Source organism: Athene cunicularia (assembly GCF_003259725.1).
Source record: "Athene cunicularia isolate RWA chromosome 1 unlocalized genomic scaffold, athCun1 chr1_part1, whole genome shotgun sequence".
Taxonomy (NCBI): Eukaryota; Metazoa; Chordata; class Aves; order Strigiformes; family Strigidae; genus Athene; species Athene cunicularia.
In genome coordinates, this window is record NW_020799091.1 from 91,469,819 (window position 1) to 91,489,907 (window position 20,089).

Below are 20,089 nucleotides of genomic sequence, written 5' to 3' on the forward strand. Positions count from 1 at the left end.
TTGTTGTAAGAGTATGTGAATTGAAACTTAAGAACTAATAACTGTTCATGTCCTTTTTTAGGTTGATACAGTGAAACGCTTGTTGATTAAGAAGTTGCCTCCAGTTCTTGCAATCCAGTTGAAACGATTTGATTATGACTGGGAAAGGGAATGTGCAATCAAGTTCAATGATTATTTTGAATTTCCACGAGAGCTGGACATGGAGCCTTACACAGTGGCAGGTGTAGCTAAATTGGAAGGAGATGATGTAAATCCTGAAAATCAGATAATACAAAATGAACAGTCTGAAAATGAACACTCTGGGAGCACAAAATACAGGCTTGTTGGTGTACTTGTACACAGTGGGCAAGCCAGTGGTGGACATTATTACTCTTATATTATCCAGAGGAATGGTGGAGATGGTGAGAAGAATCGGTGGTATAAATTTGATGATGGAGATGTGACAGAGTGTAAAATGGATGATGATGAAGAAATGAAAAATCAGTGTTTTGGTGGAGAATACATGGGAGAAGTATTTGATCACATGATGAAGCGTATGTCCTACAGACGCCAGAAGAGGTGGTGGAATGCTTATATTCTTTTTTATGAACGTATGGACACTATAGACAAAGACAATGAACTAATAAAATATATCTCAGAACTCGCTATCACCACTAAACCTCATCAGATAAAAATGCCATCAGCCATTGAACGAAGCGTTCGGAAGCAGAATGTGCAGTTCATGCATAATCGTATGCAGTACAGCCTAGAATATTTCCAGTTCATAAAGAAGTTGCTTACCTGTAATAGTGTCTACTTAAATCCTCCTCCAGGTTAGTATGTTAGTGCAATAATTATGGATTAATTTCTTGCAAGATGTTTTGATTTTTGTTGTCAGAAATTTGGCTAGCCAGTGAAAATTTTGTGCATTCTGCTTTCCATACTCTGTCTTTCTCGACTTCTCCAGTTAAACATCTGTTGCTGAGTTGTTTATCAGTGATAACATTCCAGAATATTTAGCAAAAAATACTTTGAACTATCAACTATTATTCAGCTTATTGTACTAAGTCATGTTAAAATACTTAAGTTTGTGGGCTGTCCTGAAGACAGTTCTCAAAGGTAAGATGCTGAATTTCTAAAATCAGACATGCTTGACTCCAAGTGGCTGTCTTAAAGCTTACATTTTCAAATGATACATTATAGAAGCTAGAGGCTGTTTTGATCCAAGTTTCTTGTTAAAATTGCAACACAATGTCAGACAAAACATTGATCTGGAAACAGTTAAATTATTTAAACTAAATTGTTTTTGCTTTGTCTACATGTGAGTATTTTGATTTTTCTTTAGGACAAGATCATCTGTTGCCTGAAGCAGAAGAAATAACTATGATTAGTATTCAGCTTGCTGCTAGATTTCTCTTCACCACAGGATTTCATACAAAGAAAATAGTCCGTGGCCCTGCTAGCGATTGGTATCTTGTCTTTTAACAACAATTAACAGTTTTGGAAGTTTGATGTCTGTTAAAAGATCCCAGTTATATACATATGACAACAAAAGGTGTTAGTGGCCTGTCCCATTTTCCCCTCTCCCACAAATACATGGTCATGGTGCACATGAAAAGGGGGGCGAAATTTGAACAGAAGATACTGGGAAGAAACTGAGCTTTAAAATAAGCTGCTCAGCTGAACAGCTTCAAAGTTAATTTTCAGACAGCTTAAATCTATCTTCTGTGTATCTTTTTAGAAGGAGTAGAATCTTATCGCACAAAACTAATAGGTTATGTATTCTAATCCAAAATGGTTCGTTCATGGTTTGAGTAGTTTTAAACAAAGTTCTTTTCAACCCATTTTTGCAGCTTATATTTTACTCTATTTCTGAAACATGTATATAGTCTTTTAGACTCTTACTATCAGACTGTTTTATGTACATTGCTACAGGGCCCATAATTCAGATCTGTAGTATAACAAACTGTACAATCTTACTCTTAGCACCACAGCATTTTAGTCTTTAAACTAGTTTATTATGTATGGGGGAGAGGAGTGTAATTTACTACTGGTAGAACTACAGAGAAAATCTAGTATTCATGATGACCAGTACTTTACCAGTTTACCAGTAAGTAGTTGTGTAATATATGGAAAAAACATACCTCAAGTTTTATTTCTAATAGCAACTTTCAGAGTAGCTAAGTTGCTCATGTTATTTTAAGAGATCAAGAGGAGTTCAAATACCTGCTGCGGGAAGGAGGACATAGTCACACAAGACCCTCTCTGGAACAGATATTTTACTCTTTGGGTGTTACTGTTTTGGTTCTGGAGGGGTTTTTAGGTCTGTAAATAAGAATATAAATTCCTGATAGGTTACATATTTAGTTACCTGTATTACATAGAGCTCATGAAATGTACCTCACATGTTTTCTGCTGCTCACCCTCTCCCCCAGTTCCAGTTCAGAGGGAATGATTGCTGCTAATTTAGGACCTGCTTTGTGTAGTAGTTTGGGAGTTGGGGAATATAATCCTGTCTCAGTTCTTCCAAGTGATAGAAGTAAAATGCTACGGTTAATGTTAGTTTTTAAATTGAAATATCTTTTTAATTTGTGATTGCTAGTAATAGAGTATCTCTATGGGAGCTACAGTTTATTTGATTGTATGCATTTTGTGAGCAAAAATGTTTGTGGATCACCTTTAACATGTATTTTCTTCAAATTCTGCAAAAGGATACATCTGCTAAAATTAATTGTCTACATTTGGTCGTAATCTCTCAGTTGTGTCATCTTCTATTTCAGGTATGATGCATTATGCATCCTTCTTCGTCACAGCAAGAATGTACGCTTTTGGTTTGCACACAATGTCCTTTTTAATGTTTCAAACCGCTTCTCGGAATATCTTTTGGAATGCCCTAGTGCAGAAGTGAGGGGTGCATTTGCAAAACTTATAGTATTTATTGCACATTTTTCATTGCAAGATGGACCATGTCCTTCACCTTTTGCCTCTCCTGGACCTTCCAGTCAGGTATTTCATTTTCTAATTAAAAGCTTTTGAAACATAGTCTTACTTCTTTGTTATAAGTATTTAATGTAAAGTAAATTTTGGAGTATATGCGTCAGTGTTATCAGGAAAGCTGTACAGTCCATTTTTCAATACATAATATGATGTAACTCAAACAGTTTGTGAGAGTTGCTGTCGGGTTCAGTTTCCCCTCATTTGTAAATCTCTGTGAAGATTGAGTGGTGAGAACTTTGAGAGTGAAATCTGCAAAATAAAAGTAGTGGCTTATAAAAAAGTGATGTGTAGGGGAGTCAACCCTGGTTTTTCTTTTAGAATTTAAAAAAACAACCAACCAGCCAAAAAGACACAAACAAAACCCACGAAAACACACAGGAGTTCCCTAAGTTTTCATCCCCTGTATCCCGCAAGATTGAAATTGTCAAAAACTTTAACTCTGTGTAGGAGTAGACAGTGAGTGGCCTAATTTTATACAAATAGAACTGACCAAAAAAACCCAACCCCCCCCCAAAAAATCTTAATGTAATACTTTGCCATAATGGTGTTTGTGTTTGGACTGTATTAAAATTTAAAATATCGACCTTTTTGAACCTTTGATTTGTCATGTTTTTCATGTTTACAGCAAAACACTTTATATTGTTCCACTTACCTCCTCAGAATGTTTTTACTACTGTATCCAGCAAAAGAATTTGTATTAAGTTAAAGTTACATACGCTTTGACAGTGTTTTGTTTCATGAGGTATTTGAGATACAACTGTAGTGGTGATTTGGTTGTCTGTTCTAGCATATAAAATTCACAGTGGAACTGCATGTGCTTTTCTGAGTATTTAAGCCTAGCTGTTACTGGAGAAAAAACACAATTAAAAGCTTCTGTACTTGCATAATTTCTTGGACTTACATGGTATTTAGTGATGGGAGTCTTGTTCCCTGTATGTCTGTCTGTCTTTGAGATACAGAAGTCTAACCACTGCTAGTATTTTGGAGCTTGTATGAATCCCATACCTTTTAACAATTCTCTTTTCTGCCATGATAGAAAGTGTAAACTAAATAAAGATCTGATAGGTTCAATCACTAATATTAAAACTTTTTTTTTATAGGCTTATGATAACTTAAGTTTAAGTGATCACTTACTGAGAGCGGTACTAAATCTTCTAAGAAGGGAAGTATCTGAACATGGGCGCCATTTGCAGCAGTATTTCAATCTGTTTGTGATGTATGCCAATCTAGGTAAGCAAATTACAAACGCTTTTAGTGATGACGCTGTAATATACAGGTTTTTATTAATGATCCTGTTATACAAGTAACAGCAAGAGAATCCAGTTTTTTAGCCTTAGAGAGATTGTTGTCATCCCATGTTATATAAATGCCCTCTAGAGCATCTCTGTTACTCCAGTTTGGAGTTTGAGGCTTTACTTTTCAGGCCATCCTTGGAAGATTAACACAAGAAGCTTGGAGCAATAAGACTGTGTCCTTCTGAGAGGGTGTGGTGGTGAAAAAATGGCAAGAGAGATGATGCTTTGTTCAGGGCTTATTTGCAGGGAGGTCATGAAACCCAAGAAGCCTGTGGGGCTCTCAACTGGTTTGAGACTGAAGAAATTGAGGAAGATAAAAGCTCAAAAAAGAGAGATGCATTACTCTCCTTTATGGAAATGTCAGTACAGATGGTCATGCTTTGTCTATACACTCCAACTGTGCCATTTCAATATTAATTTCTTTAGTTCACCTTTGAACTTCATAGCTATGAATGCAAAACACTGATTCTGTATATATATTCCCTTTAAAGACTCTTTGGGAGGCTGAAGTAATAGCTCAATCTGTGTATGTTCTTAGACATCATAGCTTGCCAGAATGGTTTCACCATAGACATCATATAACATAAAAGAATGCAAGAATAGGGAAGTCCCACTATAAATTTATCAGATATTGTAGTTCCTCCAGGATAAGCCGTAAAGAAAAGCCAGTGGTTTTGCAATATAGGAAAGTTCTTCCAAGCTTGAGAGAGTGACTCTTCTCATCAGGACTAAAAGTCCTAAATTTTTAGATGAAAAATTAAATTATAGAATATGATCACAAATTAATATTTATTTCTAGCATCTTTCAATGCAAGACGAGTAGGACTACCTGTATATGCAGGTGCTACACTTCAGACCCATTATACACATGCTATATTATAATTGAGATGAGGTAGATATCAATTTTGTGGTGATGAGCATGAAATACTGGCTGCAGTACTTCTAGCATCACCCATTTTTCTTCAGGATCTTAATTGTGTCCAGCATTATGAAAATTGAAGTCAATATAGATTTAGAAGGATACAAAAACTTATATTAAATTTTGGATTTTGTAGGTTCTTTGCTTAGAAAGTCACTAGCCTATATACTAATAAAAGAATAAAATAATACTAATAGTGTCTGAAGTAATCATTCCAAACAAAAATAATTTTTGCAGTTAAACCAAGATCAATCCTGTTCACATTCAAATGAACAGCTGTAATCATGCTTTCTCTTAGCATTGCCAGCATTCTGAAAATCAGTTGATGATTGATTGAATAAACAATTTCTCAGGTAGGTTAATCCATTGCTGCTTTATATATTTGCCCTAAGGAAGAGCAATTATGAGTAATAAAGTGCAAGTCGAATAAAGGATTGTTTCTGCACTTTCAGGTTGATCAGGGTAGTCACAGGTTCCTATCTAGTGAATTGTCACAGAGCTCTATATTCTTATATTCCCCAGTTGTTAGGGTCTTCTGTTGGTGGTCCATTTCTTTCACATGTTGTAGCCTAAGTGACAAAGCATCTTCCTTTACAGAAAGTTCTAAACAAGATATGATATTCTTATGTAGTGATAGGCTATTACACTCTGCCTCTTCTCTAATACAAGGTATTTTCATCTTTTTATATAAAGTAGTATGAAGCTAGGAGATCCAGTTCCCTTGGAAATGTTACAAAATGCCCATAATACTGAGCAGCTCAGCCATTGCTGGTTATTGACTCATGCAGGCAAGTTACAAATGGGAGTGTCTGTTAGATTACTTTGTGGCTAAAGTGATAAGCAGGTTTATCAGTCCAAATGGAGTTATTTCAGTATTTCCACGTAGAATTCACACACACACATGGAGTTCTGGAAGCTCTTTCTTGTGGGTAGACAATTTTAAAGGAATTTAATTTCCTATCTGTACAATTAATCAAGGCAATTGTGATAATTTAATTTCACCTATATGTATATTGCTTTCAGATACTTTTGTCTACCAAAACGTTCTGTCAGGCAGGGTTCTGTCATGACCCCCAGCATGGACTTAATGTTATTACGGAGAAGGGAGATGCAGTTCATCTGCTCTAAGTTATCTTTTCTTCTCTATCACGTTTTCGTAGTCAGTCAGTGCAGTTGAAGCCTCTGACTAGGAAAGCACTCGGAAGCCAGATGGGGAAGTATAACTAAATTTTATTTGTGGGTCTGATCATTATCACAATCTACCCTACAAAGATAAACATAGAAATATTACGCAGTTGTGCTTGTCTTACTACTGTTAACTGAAGGCTTCTGTATGGATGTATTTATTCAACAAAAGCCACAATACATCGTTCCTGCAGCACCCCAGATTCTGTGAAAAAGATTAAATTGTCTGACACTTTGAGAAATCAAATAATACATTGTTGACATTGAAGGAAGTGAGAGATCAGTTCTACAAAGGATGTAACTACAAAACTAACCTAATCAGAAAGATACTGTAAAAGAGCTCTAATAAGGTGCTATCTGGATTCCTCCTTATCAGAAAAATGGTAGGTGAGGTCCAGTTGTATTTCAGAATAAGAAAAATCTTGGAAATGTATGAAAAATCAGGACTTTTAACTAAATTGAGAAACAGAATACAAGATCAGAAGGGACATACCGAATTTACTGGTAAGTACATGTGTAGTATGTGCAAGGTATTCTTGCAGTGAAAATAGCTGTATGTTTGGATTGGTTGATTGGTTGGGGTTTTGGTTAGTTTTGGAGGTTTTCTCATTTTTTGTTTTTTCTTAATCTATTTTGTCACTCTTATTTGCACTTACTGCATAGTATGGCACAGTTGGAAATGTCTTAGATTTGTGATTATTGTATTTAGGATGTGATGGAAAAACATCAAAATACCCTGTGGGAGGTGTTCATCCTATCCTGGGCCTCACAATAAAGAGTAATGCTTTGTCCAAAAGACTTCTCAGACTTTGCTATTAACACAGATGCTAGTTACTTAGTTAAGTGCTAATGAGCACTGTTAAGAAAATGTAGTAATTTACAACTCTCCATATTTTTTTTTTCAGCTGAGGTTAATTTTCTTATGCATTGTTACTGATTTGATTATTTTTTCACTCAGAAAGCATAAGTGATGGTTGTAATAAAACCAGCAACTGAAAAGTTAAGAATCATGTAAACAGTAGTTACTTTTCTTTTTTTTTTTTAAATAATATTGTCAGTGCCAGAAACAAGGTATGTCTTTATTTTTGTCCCCCTGTAAAGGTGTAGCAGAGAAGACACAACTTCTGAAACTAAATGTTCCTGCAACCTTCATGCTTGTGGCTCTGGATGAAGGTCCAGGTCCTCCAATTAAATACCAGTATGCTGAACTGGGGAAACTATACACTGTTGTGTCACAACTGATCCGTTGTTGCAATGTGTCATCACGGATGCAGTCTTCTATCAATGGTATAGTGAATTTTAAGCTTTCCTTTAATTAATTGAATATATCAGTAAATGTCTCTTGTGCATATTTAGCTATTATGTGTAAAATGTATTAGCTGTAAAAATGTTTGCTTTCTAAGTTTAGAAACTCCTTTTGTTTAAAGACAGAAATATTTTTAAACAAAACTGATTTGCTATACTAAAAAGCACAAGACCTTTCCATCTGTTCCCTGTTTTATGTTTTGTGGCTTGCTTCTTCAAGATACAGGAAAACAACTGAGTAGAAATGTAGTAGTTTGTTGATTACAGAATGGTAATGATTTTAGAATAGTTTAAGCTCATTGTAAAGGGTTGCATAAAGATCTTTTGATTCTGAGTAGGGAATAAAATAATAGATTACTTTTATGTTATCAGTACAAAGTAATCTGTACAGGAAAAATACTATAACAGGCTCTAAAATAGCTAATACTGCTTATCAGTAAAGAGACCTTGCACTTTGTTAGATAGCTCTAGGAAATTATTTGGTGTTTGTTCACAGTCAAGATGACAAACAGAAGCCAGCACTTTAATTTATAAAAGATAAAGAATCTGCTAGAAATTGGTCAGCCACAGTGTAAATCATTAATATCTCCAGTAGTTGAATAGAGTGCAGTTATTTTTGATAAATGGCGACGGAATATTGGGCTACTTCGACTTTATAGCCTGTATATGTACATGTTCTATTAAGCATATTTTAGAAAACCTAATTAGGAATTTGTAGCAAAGCTATTTAATGGCAAACTCATTACAGCTTGATGTGTCAGGCTATAAAGTCAATAGGCTAGAATGTACTATAGGAAGATTAATGAACTGAAAATTTTACTGTGCTATAATAAGCTTCGGAACCATTTGGCAATTTTGATTTGGTTTTGTTTTCAGTGCATTACTTGAGTCTTACACTGAACATATATTCTACCTAAGAAAAATAATTACGTATTCATAATGTTGTACTAAAAAATACTTTGTATGTACATTATTCTGCCTACCAATTACGATTACTCTTTGCGGAGTAACGTTATTTTTGCTTCAGCATATTAAGCTAGAAAAGTTTTCCCTTGGACTTCTGGGCATCTTCAAACATCTCAAAACACTGCTAAATTTAGAAATATCAGGAACAAATCAACAGTCTTTCCTTACGCAAAATGAAGCTTACTAAATAAGATACATTAATATTTATTCTTTCAAGAGTATATTACTTCTCTCTACAGTCTAGAGATTCAAGCAAGACTCTTCTGACATCGATGTTTTCTGAACCCTTTCCCATTGCCTAGTAAAGTAAATAGACCTTGTATCCAGAAATACGATAGATTTGGGCTGTGTGATACAAGCAGTGTAGCAGATAAATTCAGGAGATAAGAGGATTTCACTGAGGAAACTCTCAGTAATTTCTCCTCTTGGATATGAACATGTCTCCAGCTGTTTTGATTGTCACTGCATAATCTTATCTGAGAAGGAGAAGTAGCTCTCTAAGGCAGCATGTGTCAAGCTTCACAATCAGAAAATTTAGTTATTTCATACCATAGTATTTTTCAAAGAAAATCAGCTATTAGGGAGGGGTTGGGTTTTTTTCTCCATGTGCTGTTTTTTGATGAGTTACACCAGTATATATTGTTGTGTCTACACTGAAAGTACTTCAGTACCTTTTCATCTGTAATAACTGTTCTAGGTAATCCCCCACTTGCCAACCCTTATGGTGATCCTAATTTATCTCAACCTATAATGGCACTTCAGCAGAACGTAGCAGACATTTTGTTTGTGAGAACTAGTTATGTGAAGAAAATTATTGAAGATTGCAGCAACTCTGAAGAGACCATCAAGTTGCTTCGTTTCTGCTGTTGGGAGAATCCTCAGTTCTCTTCCACTGTCCTCAGTGAACTTCTTTGGCAGGTAAAAATAAAAACCTTAGGAGAAAGGCAGGAATATGAATGTCTATGGTGCAAGGTTCTATATTTATGTATAGGAATGTTGTATTAAATACTGGACAGGTGCTTGATAGATAAACTTACCTTAAGATGGCATCCTCTGTCAATATTTACATTTAGGTCTATACATAATGTTAGAATACTACAAGAAGTTGTTTTGTGAGTTTAGCAAAGTAGTCAACCTTTCATGAGTTGGAAATGCTGTGTTAAGAATGGTAAGTAGACTAAGGTGGTCTTTATGTATTGCAAGAGCATTTCCTAAAGCTTCTCTATTGTTATCCATAAAAGAGCTGGTACATTGCATGAAAGTTAGATTCTTTTTCTAAGATCTCTCTTGTATTTCTTTTGAGTGTGTTCCTAAGGTTCTTTTACGCAAGTCTGCAGAACGTACTTGGCTTCAGACTCATGAAAGATTTTTTGGGACTGTCTTGTTTTTCCTTTCTAATCTCTGTAAGGATAGTCATGCTTTTCCATTAAAAAAAAAAAAAATTCTACTTCTGTTAGCTCATCTTTATAGTCTCCCCCCCTTTTTTCCCCCCCATGTAAACATCACATTTTTCTATGTCCTTTTGTTTGGCCCTTGAAAGAATCATAATGAAAATCACTTTACTGATATTTTGTTAGCCATGTATTTTACATTTTAGGATAACCTTTGAAGATGAGCTTTGAATGTAATGTCTAAAAGTAGCACTATCAGTGAAAAATACCGTTTTGTAATTTTACTTTTCTAAAGGTACTTTTTCAATGTAGCCTTTTCAGTATTTCATACTTGGGGCTTCAGATCAGTTGTATTAGAAACTCATGAGGAAATGTTTTGTCCTTTACAAAATCTACTATATTGTAAAAACAAAACCCCAGTGAAACCACAACCCCCAGAAAACCCCAGCATAATCAACATTTTTAAAAAAAAAACAACCCTGAGCATTGTATCTTGAAATATCCTTTAAATTACAGTAGATGTCACTTCAAATCAGTTCTGTTCTTCTATTGCACTATGTAATTTGCATGCTTCAGGGAATACTTTCTTAGATTCTCTGCATTTTAACTTTTTAAGGTTGCATATTCATATACGTACGAGCTTCGACCTTATTTGGATCTGCTTCTGCAAATCCTATTAATTGAGGACTCATGGCAAACTCACAGGTTAGTATTTACCTGTCTTTTTATAATTCAGGATTATTATGTTTTTTACAGCTTGTTTTCCAGGGGTTCTATTGCTAATCCTTTCATTAATTTTGCTTTAAATATATATTAAATCAAAATACAGGAATAAAGCATTTTTTCCCACTTCTGCCTCAGTTTTTGTGATAAATCTACAATTTTTCACCTTGACTTCCCTTACCATTGAGAAATTTGCTGCCTAGTCCTGTAAACCCAAGATACTTTGCATACAAGAAAATTTGACATTTAGGCTAAACTTTCTGGTATATACTGTCAGGTGCTGAGATGGATTCTTAGTAAGACCAGGCTATCAGTGGTCTCTGTTGAATGAGATGTTTTCAAGAAGCATGTCAGTTGTAGTTGTGACACCAAGACATGCATAAAGTGTGAACTTGGGAGAAAAGTATATTTGATACATAAGTAGTGTCTGTGTGATTGCATTTCAAGATAATTTTAACTTCAGTATATTAAATATCCAGTTTCAAACCTAATTTTTATATGTCTGCAGAATAAGGCTTTTGAAAGTGGAGATTAAACCCATGTAATTAGTGCAAATACTGACTATTTGCAAGAATAGTCTATTTTTCAGAAATTTTATATAGTAATAGGTGAGGTAACACAAAATATGTTATCAACATGCTACCTCTCAATATTTCGAAATGTCACTGTTTCATACTAAGTGACTGCAGGTGGTACTGGATGTACTGATTCATTTGCAGCCATGTCTCATACAACATTTAAAATATTTTGAGTAAGAGCACACTTGCGTGCAGTATGGGCATTGGACTGAACTCATGTACTTAACCTGTAGAAATAGCCTGCACTCTTCAGATTTTATCAGCTGCATAGTCTTACTTTAGGAGATACTGTAAGAGGATATGGTGGTCTGACTTAACAACACTCCAAAACATGAAGACTGAGTTGGAGGGATTTCTTTTTTTTTAATAGGAATTACAGCTTAATTAAAGCAGGAGAATATCCTTTATACATTGGGTTTTCGGTTTTGCATGCATATGTGTGATGCATATATAATACAATTTGTTTGTATTTTCTTCCTGATAAGCAAATACTTCCATAAGATGTCTTCTATTTCCACAGAATGCTGGAGGATGGGCATACTGTAGTAGATGTGAAGTAAAAGAATGTTTTAGGGTGGAAACGCATATGAGAAATCACGGAAGTGGTTGTTTGGGATAGTGCTGTGTTTGGAATAACGGGCTGTGAAGGAGGTTGAATGTTGTATTATTGCTTTCACTATACTTGGAGATGTACATCACTTCATGTTCAAGGTTGCAGACTCAGAAATAGCAGTGTTTGTTGGAATTGTGTTAGGCTTCAGCAGAGGGGTACTAAGTGGCCAGCTGGTTTCTTGCAGCACCTTCTGGCAGTAGCTTGAAGTAATGGTCTCTGTCCTGTCTTGGTTTTGCTGTGATAATTGCAGAGTTTCAATGATCTTTGTCTTCTCTTTTTAAAAGAAATAAAAAACCCACCCAAATAGCATAACTGTCCATAGTCAGTGGTAATATCTTCAAATGGTAATATCTTCAAACTTTTAGAAAACAAACATCATCTGATCTCAGGCAGTGTGCATCCTTCAGTGCTCTTGTATTCTTGTACTGTGAGATAGCTGCTGCTGTTTTTCAGCATCAGACCTGATCATAAATTTCTCTTGACTTGACAAGTTCAAGTGCCAAGTTTGGAGTAATAGTGTTCCAAGTACCATTAAGTTAAATCAGCTGAAGTAAAGCTCATGATGGAGCCTAGGTTCCCAGCTGCCTGGAGTCTATTCGCTTACTGTTGCCAGAGCTATAAGGAAAGGGAGCAATTGCTCTTCCTACAATAGGTGTAGCTCTTGAAGACATCAGTGTAGGTCTGTGCCCTCTTCCGACTTTTTTTTTCCAAAGTGAAAAGTGTGTCAATTCTCAGTCCTTGTGCCGTTTCAAGGTGGCAATTAATTCCTCTACCCCTTGTTCAAGAGCAGAAGGCACAGAAAGTGGGCTTAGTTCCAGAGAATGCCCAAGTCCCTTATCCCCATGCACAAATATGTACCCTTCATTACACTTCAGAGGAACTGCATCTAAAAGAATGTATCTTTGACAAGCATAAATGTAACGTAAGTAACCGTTCTATTAAGAATTAACTGTTCCAATTCTGTAAGGACCTATTGGGTTAACAGGTGTATTTTGTAAATGTAGTTGATTTTAGGAACAAGTAATAAAAATTAACCAGTTAAAGTTGTTTGCTGTGATTAGCATTAATGATACTTACATGTTTATATATCTTATTCAAAGAGTTTAAATATTTCCAAACGTGCTAAAGTTATAAATTACGTATATGATGTGGCCAAGTTAGTTTTCCGATTTAAAAAAAAACCTCTTCACTAAACCCAGAAGTCAGAATATGAGCTATCTCTTTTATAATTACATTGTAAGTGAAGCCTTAATTCGAATACTAAAATTCTAACACTTGAAGTATTGGGTTTTGGTTGTGTTTTGTTTGTTGGTTGTTGTTCGGTTTTTTTTTTTTTTAGGATTCACAATGCACTTAAGGGAATCCCGGATGACAGGGATGGACTATTTGACACCATTCAGCGCTCTAAGAATCATTATCAGAAAAGAGCTTACCAGTGTATAAAGTGCATGGTAGCTCTATTCAGCAACTGTCCTGTAGCCTACCAGATCCTTCAGGTGATACCTTTCATTCTGTTTCTTACTGCTTTTTTTCCAGCTCTGAAAAAAATACCCAAACACACATAAATGAACCACCATTATTCAGTTTTCATCACGTTGGTGAAATTACAACTTCTAAGTACAACTCATTTGAACCTTCCTATATCAGATATTCAGTATATGGGATTGAGAGCAATTTGGGTAAACTTGCACTCATGATTCTGTCATGCAGCTGCAAATCCACAGACTTCATTTCAAATTTGAAGTTTTCTTTGTGCAAAAAATTATATTTCAGGGAGTCTTAAACAGCAGCATACGTGTTGGTAATCTGTTCTCTGATAGCTGATGTATTGGAAGCTGAAAATATTTCTATTTTGAAGAAAATAATTCTGAACTGTTAATTTTTCATCTGCAGAGCAATGGAGATTTGAAGAGAAAATGGACCTGGGCAGTAGAGTGGCTTGGAGACGAGCTTGAGCGTAGACCGTACACTGGCAATCCCCAATACACCTACAATAATTGGTCTCCACCAATACAAAGCAATGAAACATCAAATGGCTACTTCCTAGAGAGATCACACAGTGCTAGAATGACTCTTGCAAAAGCTTGTGAACTCTGTCCAGAGGAGGTAAAGAATTAATTTGACTTCTGGTAAAAAATTTGAGTAAAGTGCTTGTGTAAGTAATTAACCTTAGCAGCAGTCTCCAGTCATTATAGAGGTAACACATTTTATAAATTTCTGGTTTTGTTGGCTTCAGTTACATACTCCTGTGCATTTTTGCACTTTTATTACTGTTTCTGTGGACATCTGTCACTTAAAGAATTGGCCATATAGAATTGAAATTGACCATTTAAAGTAGATTATAAATGAGTCTGTTTTTCCAATAATACATGGATGCTGGGAAATTTTATGTAGTACAGTAAAAGTTATGGGTGACAGAGTGGGGTAAAATTTTTTTTCCAGGCGTGACTGAAACAATCACTTGCATGTAGGATTGGTTCCGAATAGAAAAATTATGATATGTTTTACCTAAGTAAATTAAATACTTTTTCACACTTTAGGAACCAGACGATCCTGATGCCCCAGATGAACATGAGTCTTCTCCACCTGAAGATGCTCCACTGTATCCCCATTCACCTGGTTCCCAGTATCAACAGGTAAAAAGCTCAGTTGAACCATTTATTCGTAGTTCCAGGTTAGCTTTTTTTAGCATTTATGGTGATTTTAATTATAGTAATTTAACAAGAAGCATGTTATTGTCAAATATCACACTCAGAGGAATAAAGATAAAGATATCCCTCCATTTTGCTAGGAAGCGTTTCACCCTTAGAGTTTCAGGTGAGACTTGTAATGTTACCAGATCAGGGATTAATCATCCGTAGAAAGAGCAGGGATACAGATGTCATCAGAGTCTAGTGTACACTGAATTTGATTCTGTCATCTTTGTTGACATTGATAATATTTTGTGAGTTGCTTTCTTGTTTTTTAATACAAAATCAAGCCTCGAGGCCTGAATTTCAGTTTCAGTAATTGGAAGGCTCTCAGAAAAACACAGATGGCTTTGTTACATACAATTAGTACTGTAAATGCTGATCTCTAAATCTTCAGTACATATAAAATCTAAACCGGTTCTTACGTCAAATGGCTGTTTCGTTAATACCTTTCAGTGGAAAGCCAGATCTGAAAGAAATCATAACCAGTTATTTTAGTGAGTTGACTAAATTAGTGGAACCCCCACTTAGTTGCCATTTTTTGTTCCAATTAATTTTATATATTCCAAATCTGCTAATTGAATTTCCTTTCCTGCCCAAACCCGTTCTCCCTCCATCTTGCTTTCCTTACTTGATGTTCTCAGCAGAGCAGTTGGTAAGTCATGCAGATCTTCCCACTCTGTTCTGAGCTCCTGAGTCCAGGCACATACAGTAACCTCACCATTACCTGTGTGATGTTTTCACTTTCTTGCAAGAAATGGCATTTCTCACTAACACACACAATCCTCATACTCCTAGTTTCTCCACAGTTGGCTGAACTCTGCAAAGCAGTAGATAGATGTTTGTGTATGCCTTTAAATTGAGGCAGAGTGTGCAGAAAACTACTGGTCTAGATTTCATTCGGTTTCGTAATGTTAAAGTTTTCCCTCTTAAAAGTTAAAGTATGCAGTATAAATACAGGTATGCTTTTTCCATTGTCTTAGGAAAAGAATTGAAGCTGGTTTAATCTGTTGATAACATGTGTGCACTGTTTAATGTCTGCAGCACAGAGGCAGCCTCTTTTCGTCTCTTTTTTTCTTTTTTCTTGCTGCTTTTGCTTTGCATGTAACTGTTATTCAACAGCTGAGATTACTATTTCAACTAAACCTTTTATCTTTACAAGTTGAAATTTTGTTTATCTTCTGCGTAAGTTAAAAAGGTAAGTGAAAGATGTGATTCAGAGGAATGAAGAAACTGTGATGTGTCTTTATACACGAGAAGTTCAGTATGCTTGAGGATACTTTTCAGTAGTCTGAATTTAAAGGGGAAGAAAGCAAGTAACTAGTCAGGAAACAGCCCACAGGTTTAATGTCCCTTTAAAATGTTTATGGTTTATTACAGAATAACCACGTGCATGGACAGCCATATACAGGCCCGGCAGCACATCATATGAACAACCCTCAGCGAACTGGCCAACGAGCACAAGAAAATTATGAAGGCAGTGAAGAAGTTTCCCCGCCTCAGACAAAAGATTAGTGAAATGCACATAATCAGTTAACTTGCTCCATCAAGACTGTGCACCCAGGCCTTACAGTCCAACCTTTCTCTGTGTCTGGCTAATATTTAAAACTAGAAAAACTATTCCTAATCAACATGGAGTGGAGAGTCTATTCACTGTCTTATCTGCAGAAAATTGCTGTCAATATATAACCCGCCTGCAGTGGAAAGTGTATAGTGTTTTGTAATAAATGGCCTGATGCTAATGTGTAAATGGCAAAGGTGTATATAGTATATTAATGTTTGACTGTTAATTCTTGAGCAAGAAACTTTTTTTTTTGTCTTGATGAGACTCACAGATCTACAAAAACAAAAAAATAATTTCTTGATATATCTGCTGCGCTCTGCAACCAGTGTTGCCTGCCTCATGGCAGTCGGATCAACTCCTTTATGAAAAAGCCTATCCATGTCAACCACAAAAATAGTTTCATGTTAATTCTTTGCCACTGGAGTCGATTTTACTATGAGCAAAGTAATGGCTGGTAACCTTTTAATTATTTGGTTGATGTGGAAAATTGGTGATGTAACATTGTTTCTAGATCTTTTTTCATTGCCTTTTTCATTCTGGTATTAGGTTAATCACTTTGAAGCTATAGTTATGCTGTAACATTTAGCATGGCTTCACACCAATTTAGTGTAGCCAATGAGGGGGGGGAAAAAAAAGTGACAGCAGTTGTCCCAATGTGACAACTGTATTGCTCAGAACTTTTTCTTACACCTAGACTATAAAATGGGGAGGGGAAAATGTGACAAACAAGTGGTTTTCAGTTTCACATATGTTCCTCACATCTGATGTTTGACAGTTCTGTCTCTGGGTGGGATAAAGAACACTTAGTTTTCAGTAATAGGATTTAAAAGATTTAAAACAAATATGCAAAAATTTGCTATGCCAGGATGCCTGGAGCATAATAGACTGTATTTGGTGTGCTTGTTTTGTTTCTTTGGTAGAGCTTATTAGATAAACTTCTAACACTTTCCTTCTACTGCATCCCAGTGAAGTGGAAGTCAACAAAATCACACAGTACTTTTGAGTGCCACTGCACCAAGTTAACTTGCTGGTTTTCTGCTCGTTCACAGTTCTACTTGAAAGCAAGAATTGTCTTAGCTCTTTACCCATTATACAGGAAATCTTAACATTAGAAGCAGGGTTTAATTATAAAAGAAACTACTGGTTAGTCAAATACAATTCTGAGGTATCTCTATTCCAGAATAAACATTTGTTTAAAGACTTCAAGAAACGCATCAGTAAATACTGTATTTAAATGAAAATTGGTAACTTGAATGTGTGTAATTTTTTTGGAACCTGTCTAAAAACCAAATACCCCTGCAAAACAGATACAGCCCACCCTATACTATTTAAATATTTTGCTGTTTTATTTTATAGAAATTATTTTGCTGAATTCACAAATAGAATTTGATTTAAGAAGAATGTTTTGTCCTGTGGTGTGTGTTGTTTTGGGTTGGTTTTTTTTTTTTAATGGACTTCACAGAAAGGTGAATTCTGTGCAGTGGCACTATGCTGAATTCTGGAACAACAGTCACATTCAGATTCTGTGCACAAAAAAATTTGGCCCTTAAGAATAAAATAATCAGGACAATTACACTGTAAAAGTTTCTTAATGTGATTTATCTTGTACTTTTTGTATGTTTTTATATATACATATATATATTTAATGAGCACAAGCTTGATGGTGTTTTTTACAAATGAGTTGATAGAAACAAAGCTGCTTATCAAATTAAAGGTCTGTAGTTTTGAAATGAACAAAGGAAAATTCAGTCACAAGTGCATTCTTATGCATTTAGTATAATAAGGAAGGAACGCAGAAGATTTTTGAATACGCTGTGTAGCAGTGATCATTTTTATGCTTCCATGTTTTCCCTAGTGCTCAAGTTAATTCAGATTTTTTCATAGTTTTTTAGTAATACCATTTTATCTGGACTTAGTAAATTTGGATAAAGTGTTCCCATCTGTGTTTGGGAATGCTTGTTGGAGGTTTTAACTCAAAAATTCTACCCTGAGTACTCCAGTTGAAATAGTTCATATTTATTTGGAACAGTAATTGTTAAACAAGCTATCTCAGAGGTGATTATTATTTATTTTTTACTATATAGGTAAAATATATAATGTGCTAGTTCAGCCTTGCCAAATGTATTTGCTTTTAATAGTGCAATGATTGTAGAGGCATGTCAAACCTGTGACACTTCAAGGCTCTGACTCTCTTCAGTCATATGCGCCCCTGTCCCTGAATTGAGAATGACTGCCATGACAGTTGATTTTTAGGTGGCAAATTGAGAATACTGTGCATCTTTGACTTTGAAGAAGGATAGCCTGTATTGTTTGTTGCAGCTGCTGCTTTAAACAGATAGCTACAGAAAAAGATGCAATGTTTTCTTTACTCTGGGCAAAACAGTTTTAAATTGTACTTAACAAATATTGTACAAGCAAAAAGTTTCATATGCATGTTACTGTCACCGCATTTTGGCAATGTTAATTTTCAGGCGATACACAGTACCTCATTGTTGGTGGCACACTTTAAAATAGTAGTCCTCAAAGTGCCTAAAGATTTAATTCCCCCATCACTAGTTTCAGTCCTGTTTTCTGTTTAGAACAGTTACTAGGGAATCTCTGGTCTTCCATAAAATAAGCCAATAAATAGTAAAGCAATTGCTCGTGTTCCTGACAATGTAACATCAAATACGTAGAAATTGAAAATTCATCGGTGATGTTATATGGTGGTCAATGTGTACTTTGACCTAGGGGGAAATCCGTAACCTTACTACGCAGAATTTCTCCCCCTTGTGCATTTGGATTGTGGTTGTTTAATGACTAAAATAAGCTTTTTACACTTGCTGCTGCTAGTGTTAAAAAATCAGTACAGCCATACATAAAAGGAATTCAGTTACTGTTTGTATATCAGTAAATGTACTAAGTTTTGGTCACAAAGTTGGTCACCTACACCTGTGTTATCCTATTGACAACCATAAGATTGGACAGAGTTCAGTCAAAGCTTATTTGCTGTGTAGAACCTGATTTTGTGGTGATGCACAAGCAGAAAAGGACTCTGCTGGACTTGGAATTCCTTTTCAGATTATTTTCCCTGATAACTACCAGCTCTGAAAATTTAAGTTCTCTATTTTTAAAGCTACTGTATCGTGCTGAAATCAAACCAGAAGGAAATTAAATTCCACAAGGAGATTTCTTTTTTTTTTTTCTTCAGAGTGAAGCTTTACTTTAGATGACATGAGAAAATTGGTACAGCAATTGCTATTACGCCTTCTAAGCCACTTTGTTGTGCCTAGCTTGTGTATTTTAGCATATGTATCATGAAGAAGCACTTACAGTTCCAAAACTTTATATGTATTTCCTAAGTTCCAGAAGAAAACGAGATCAGCCATTCTGCCAAAGTGGGCAAAAGTTGGCTGCTGTAGCAATTTACTTCATTTTTTGTTCAAAAAATTTTGTCTACCTCCAAATCTTTTGCCAGATACGAATAGGCCGATAAACTTACGGCAAGGCAAAGTGGCTCAACAGTGTTGGCATGTGTTTTGGTTACTAGGCGTTGCAGTGAGGCTTTCAGTGCAATGGATTTAACTTCAAATGAAAGTTGAAGACAGAACTAAATTAGAGGAAGAAGTGGCATGTTAGGAAATTTGCAGAGTAACCAATTAAATGTTTAAATATCTTAGTTAAACCTTGTTAGTCCACACTTGCAAGTCCACACTGAAAACAGATTCCCTTTCTGGCGAAAGACACACACCTTAATTTTTGGGAGGGTGAGATGCTGATGCTGACCTTGCATTTCTTAAGACAGGTGTGGAAGTTTCACGTTTGTGGCCCTACTCCAGCACAGGTTAATCAGGACAACAGTAATGTTGGCTCCCTCTCTCCTTATATCCTGTGCTCTCCATGTT

At 35.5% G+C, this 20,089-nt stretch overlaps 1 protein-coding gene across 4 annotated transcripts in view; it reads left to right on the plus strand.

Annotated features, from left to right (window-relative positions):
• USP9X (ubiquitin specific peptidase 9 X-linked) overlaps nt 1-19,622 on the plus strand; it is an 83,381-nt gene extending 63,759 nt beyond the window's left edge. For 2 of the 4 annotated variants that reach the window (XM_026857619.1, XM_026857709.1), the window contains exons 34-44: nt 62-812; nt 1,325-1,448; nt 2,760-2,985; nt 4,077-4,206; nt 7,477-7,662; nt 9,344-9,564; nt 10,654-10,742; nt 13,291-13,447; nt 13,845-14,057; nt 14,492-14,587; nt 16,022-19,622. In XM_026857619.1, coding sequence (XP_026713420.1) covers nt 62-812; nt 1,325-1,448; nt 2,760-2,985; nt 4,077-4,206; nt 7,477-7,662; nt 9,344-9,564; nt 10,654-10,742; nt 13,291-13,447; nt 13,845-14,057; nt 14,492-14,587; nt 16,022-16,156 — 2,328 coding nt within the window. In that variant the 3' untranslated portion in view covers nt 16,157-19,622. Of the gene's footprint in view, nt 1-61; nt 813-1,324; nt 1,449-2,759; nt 2,986-4,076; nt 4,207-7,476; nt 7,663-9,343; nt 9,565-10,653; nt 10,743-13,290; nt 13,448-13,844; nt 14,058-14,491; nt 14,588-15,285; nt 15,297-16,021 lie in introns of all 4 variants that reach the window. The other 2 variants (XM_026857798.1, XM_026857878.1) reach the window with 2 other exon arrangements.
• Nucleotides 19,623-20,089: the final 467 nt, after the last annotated feature.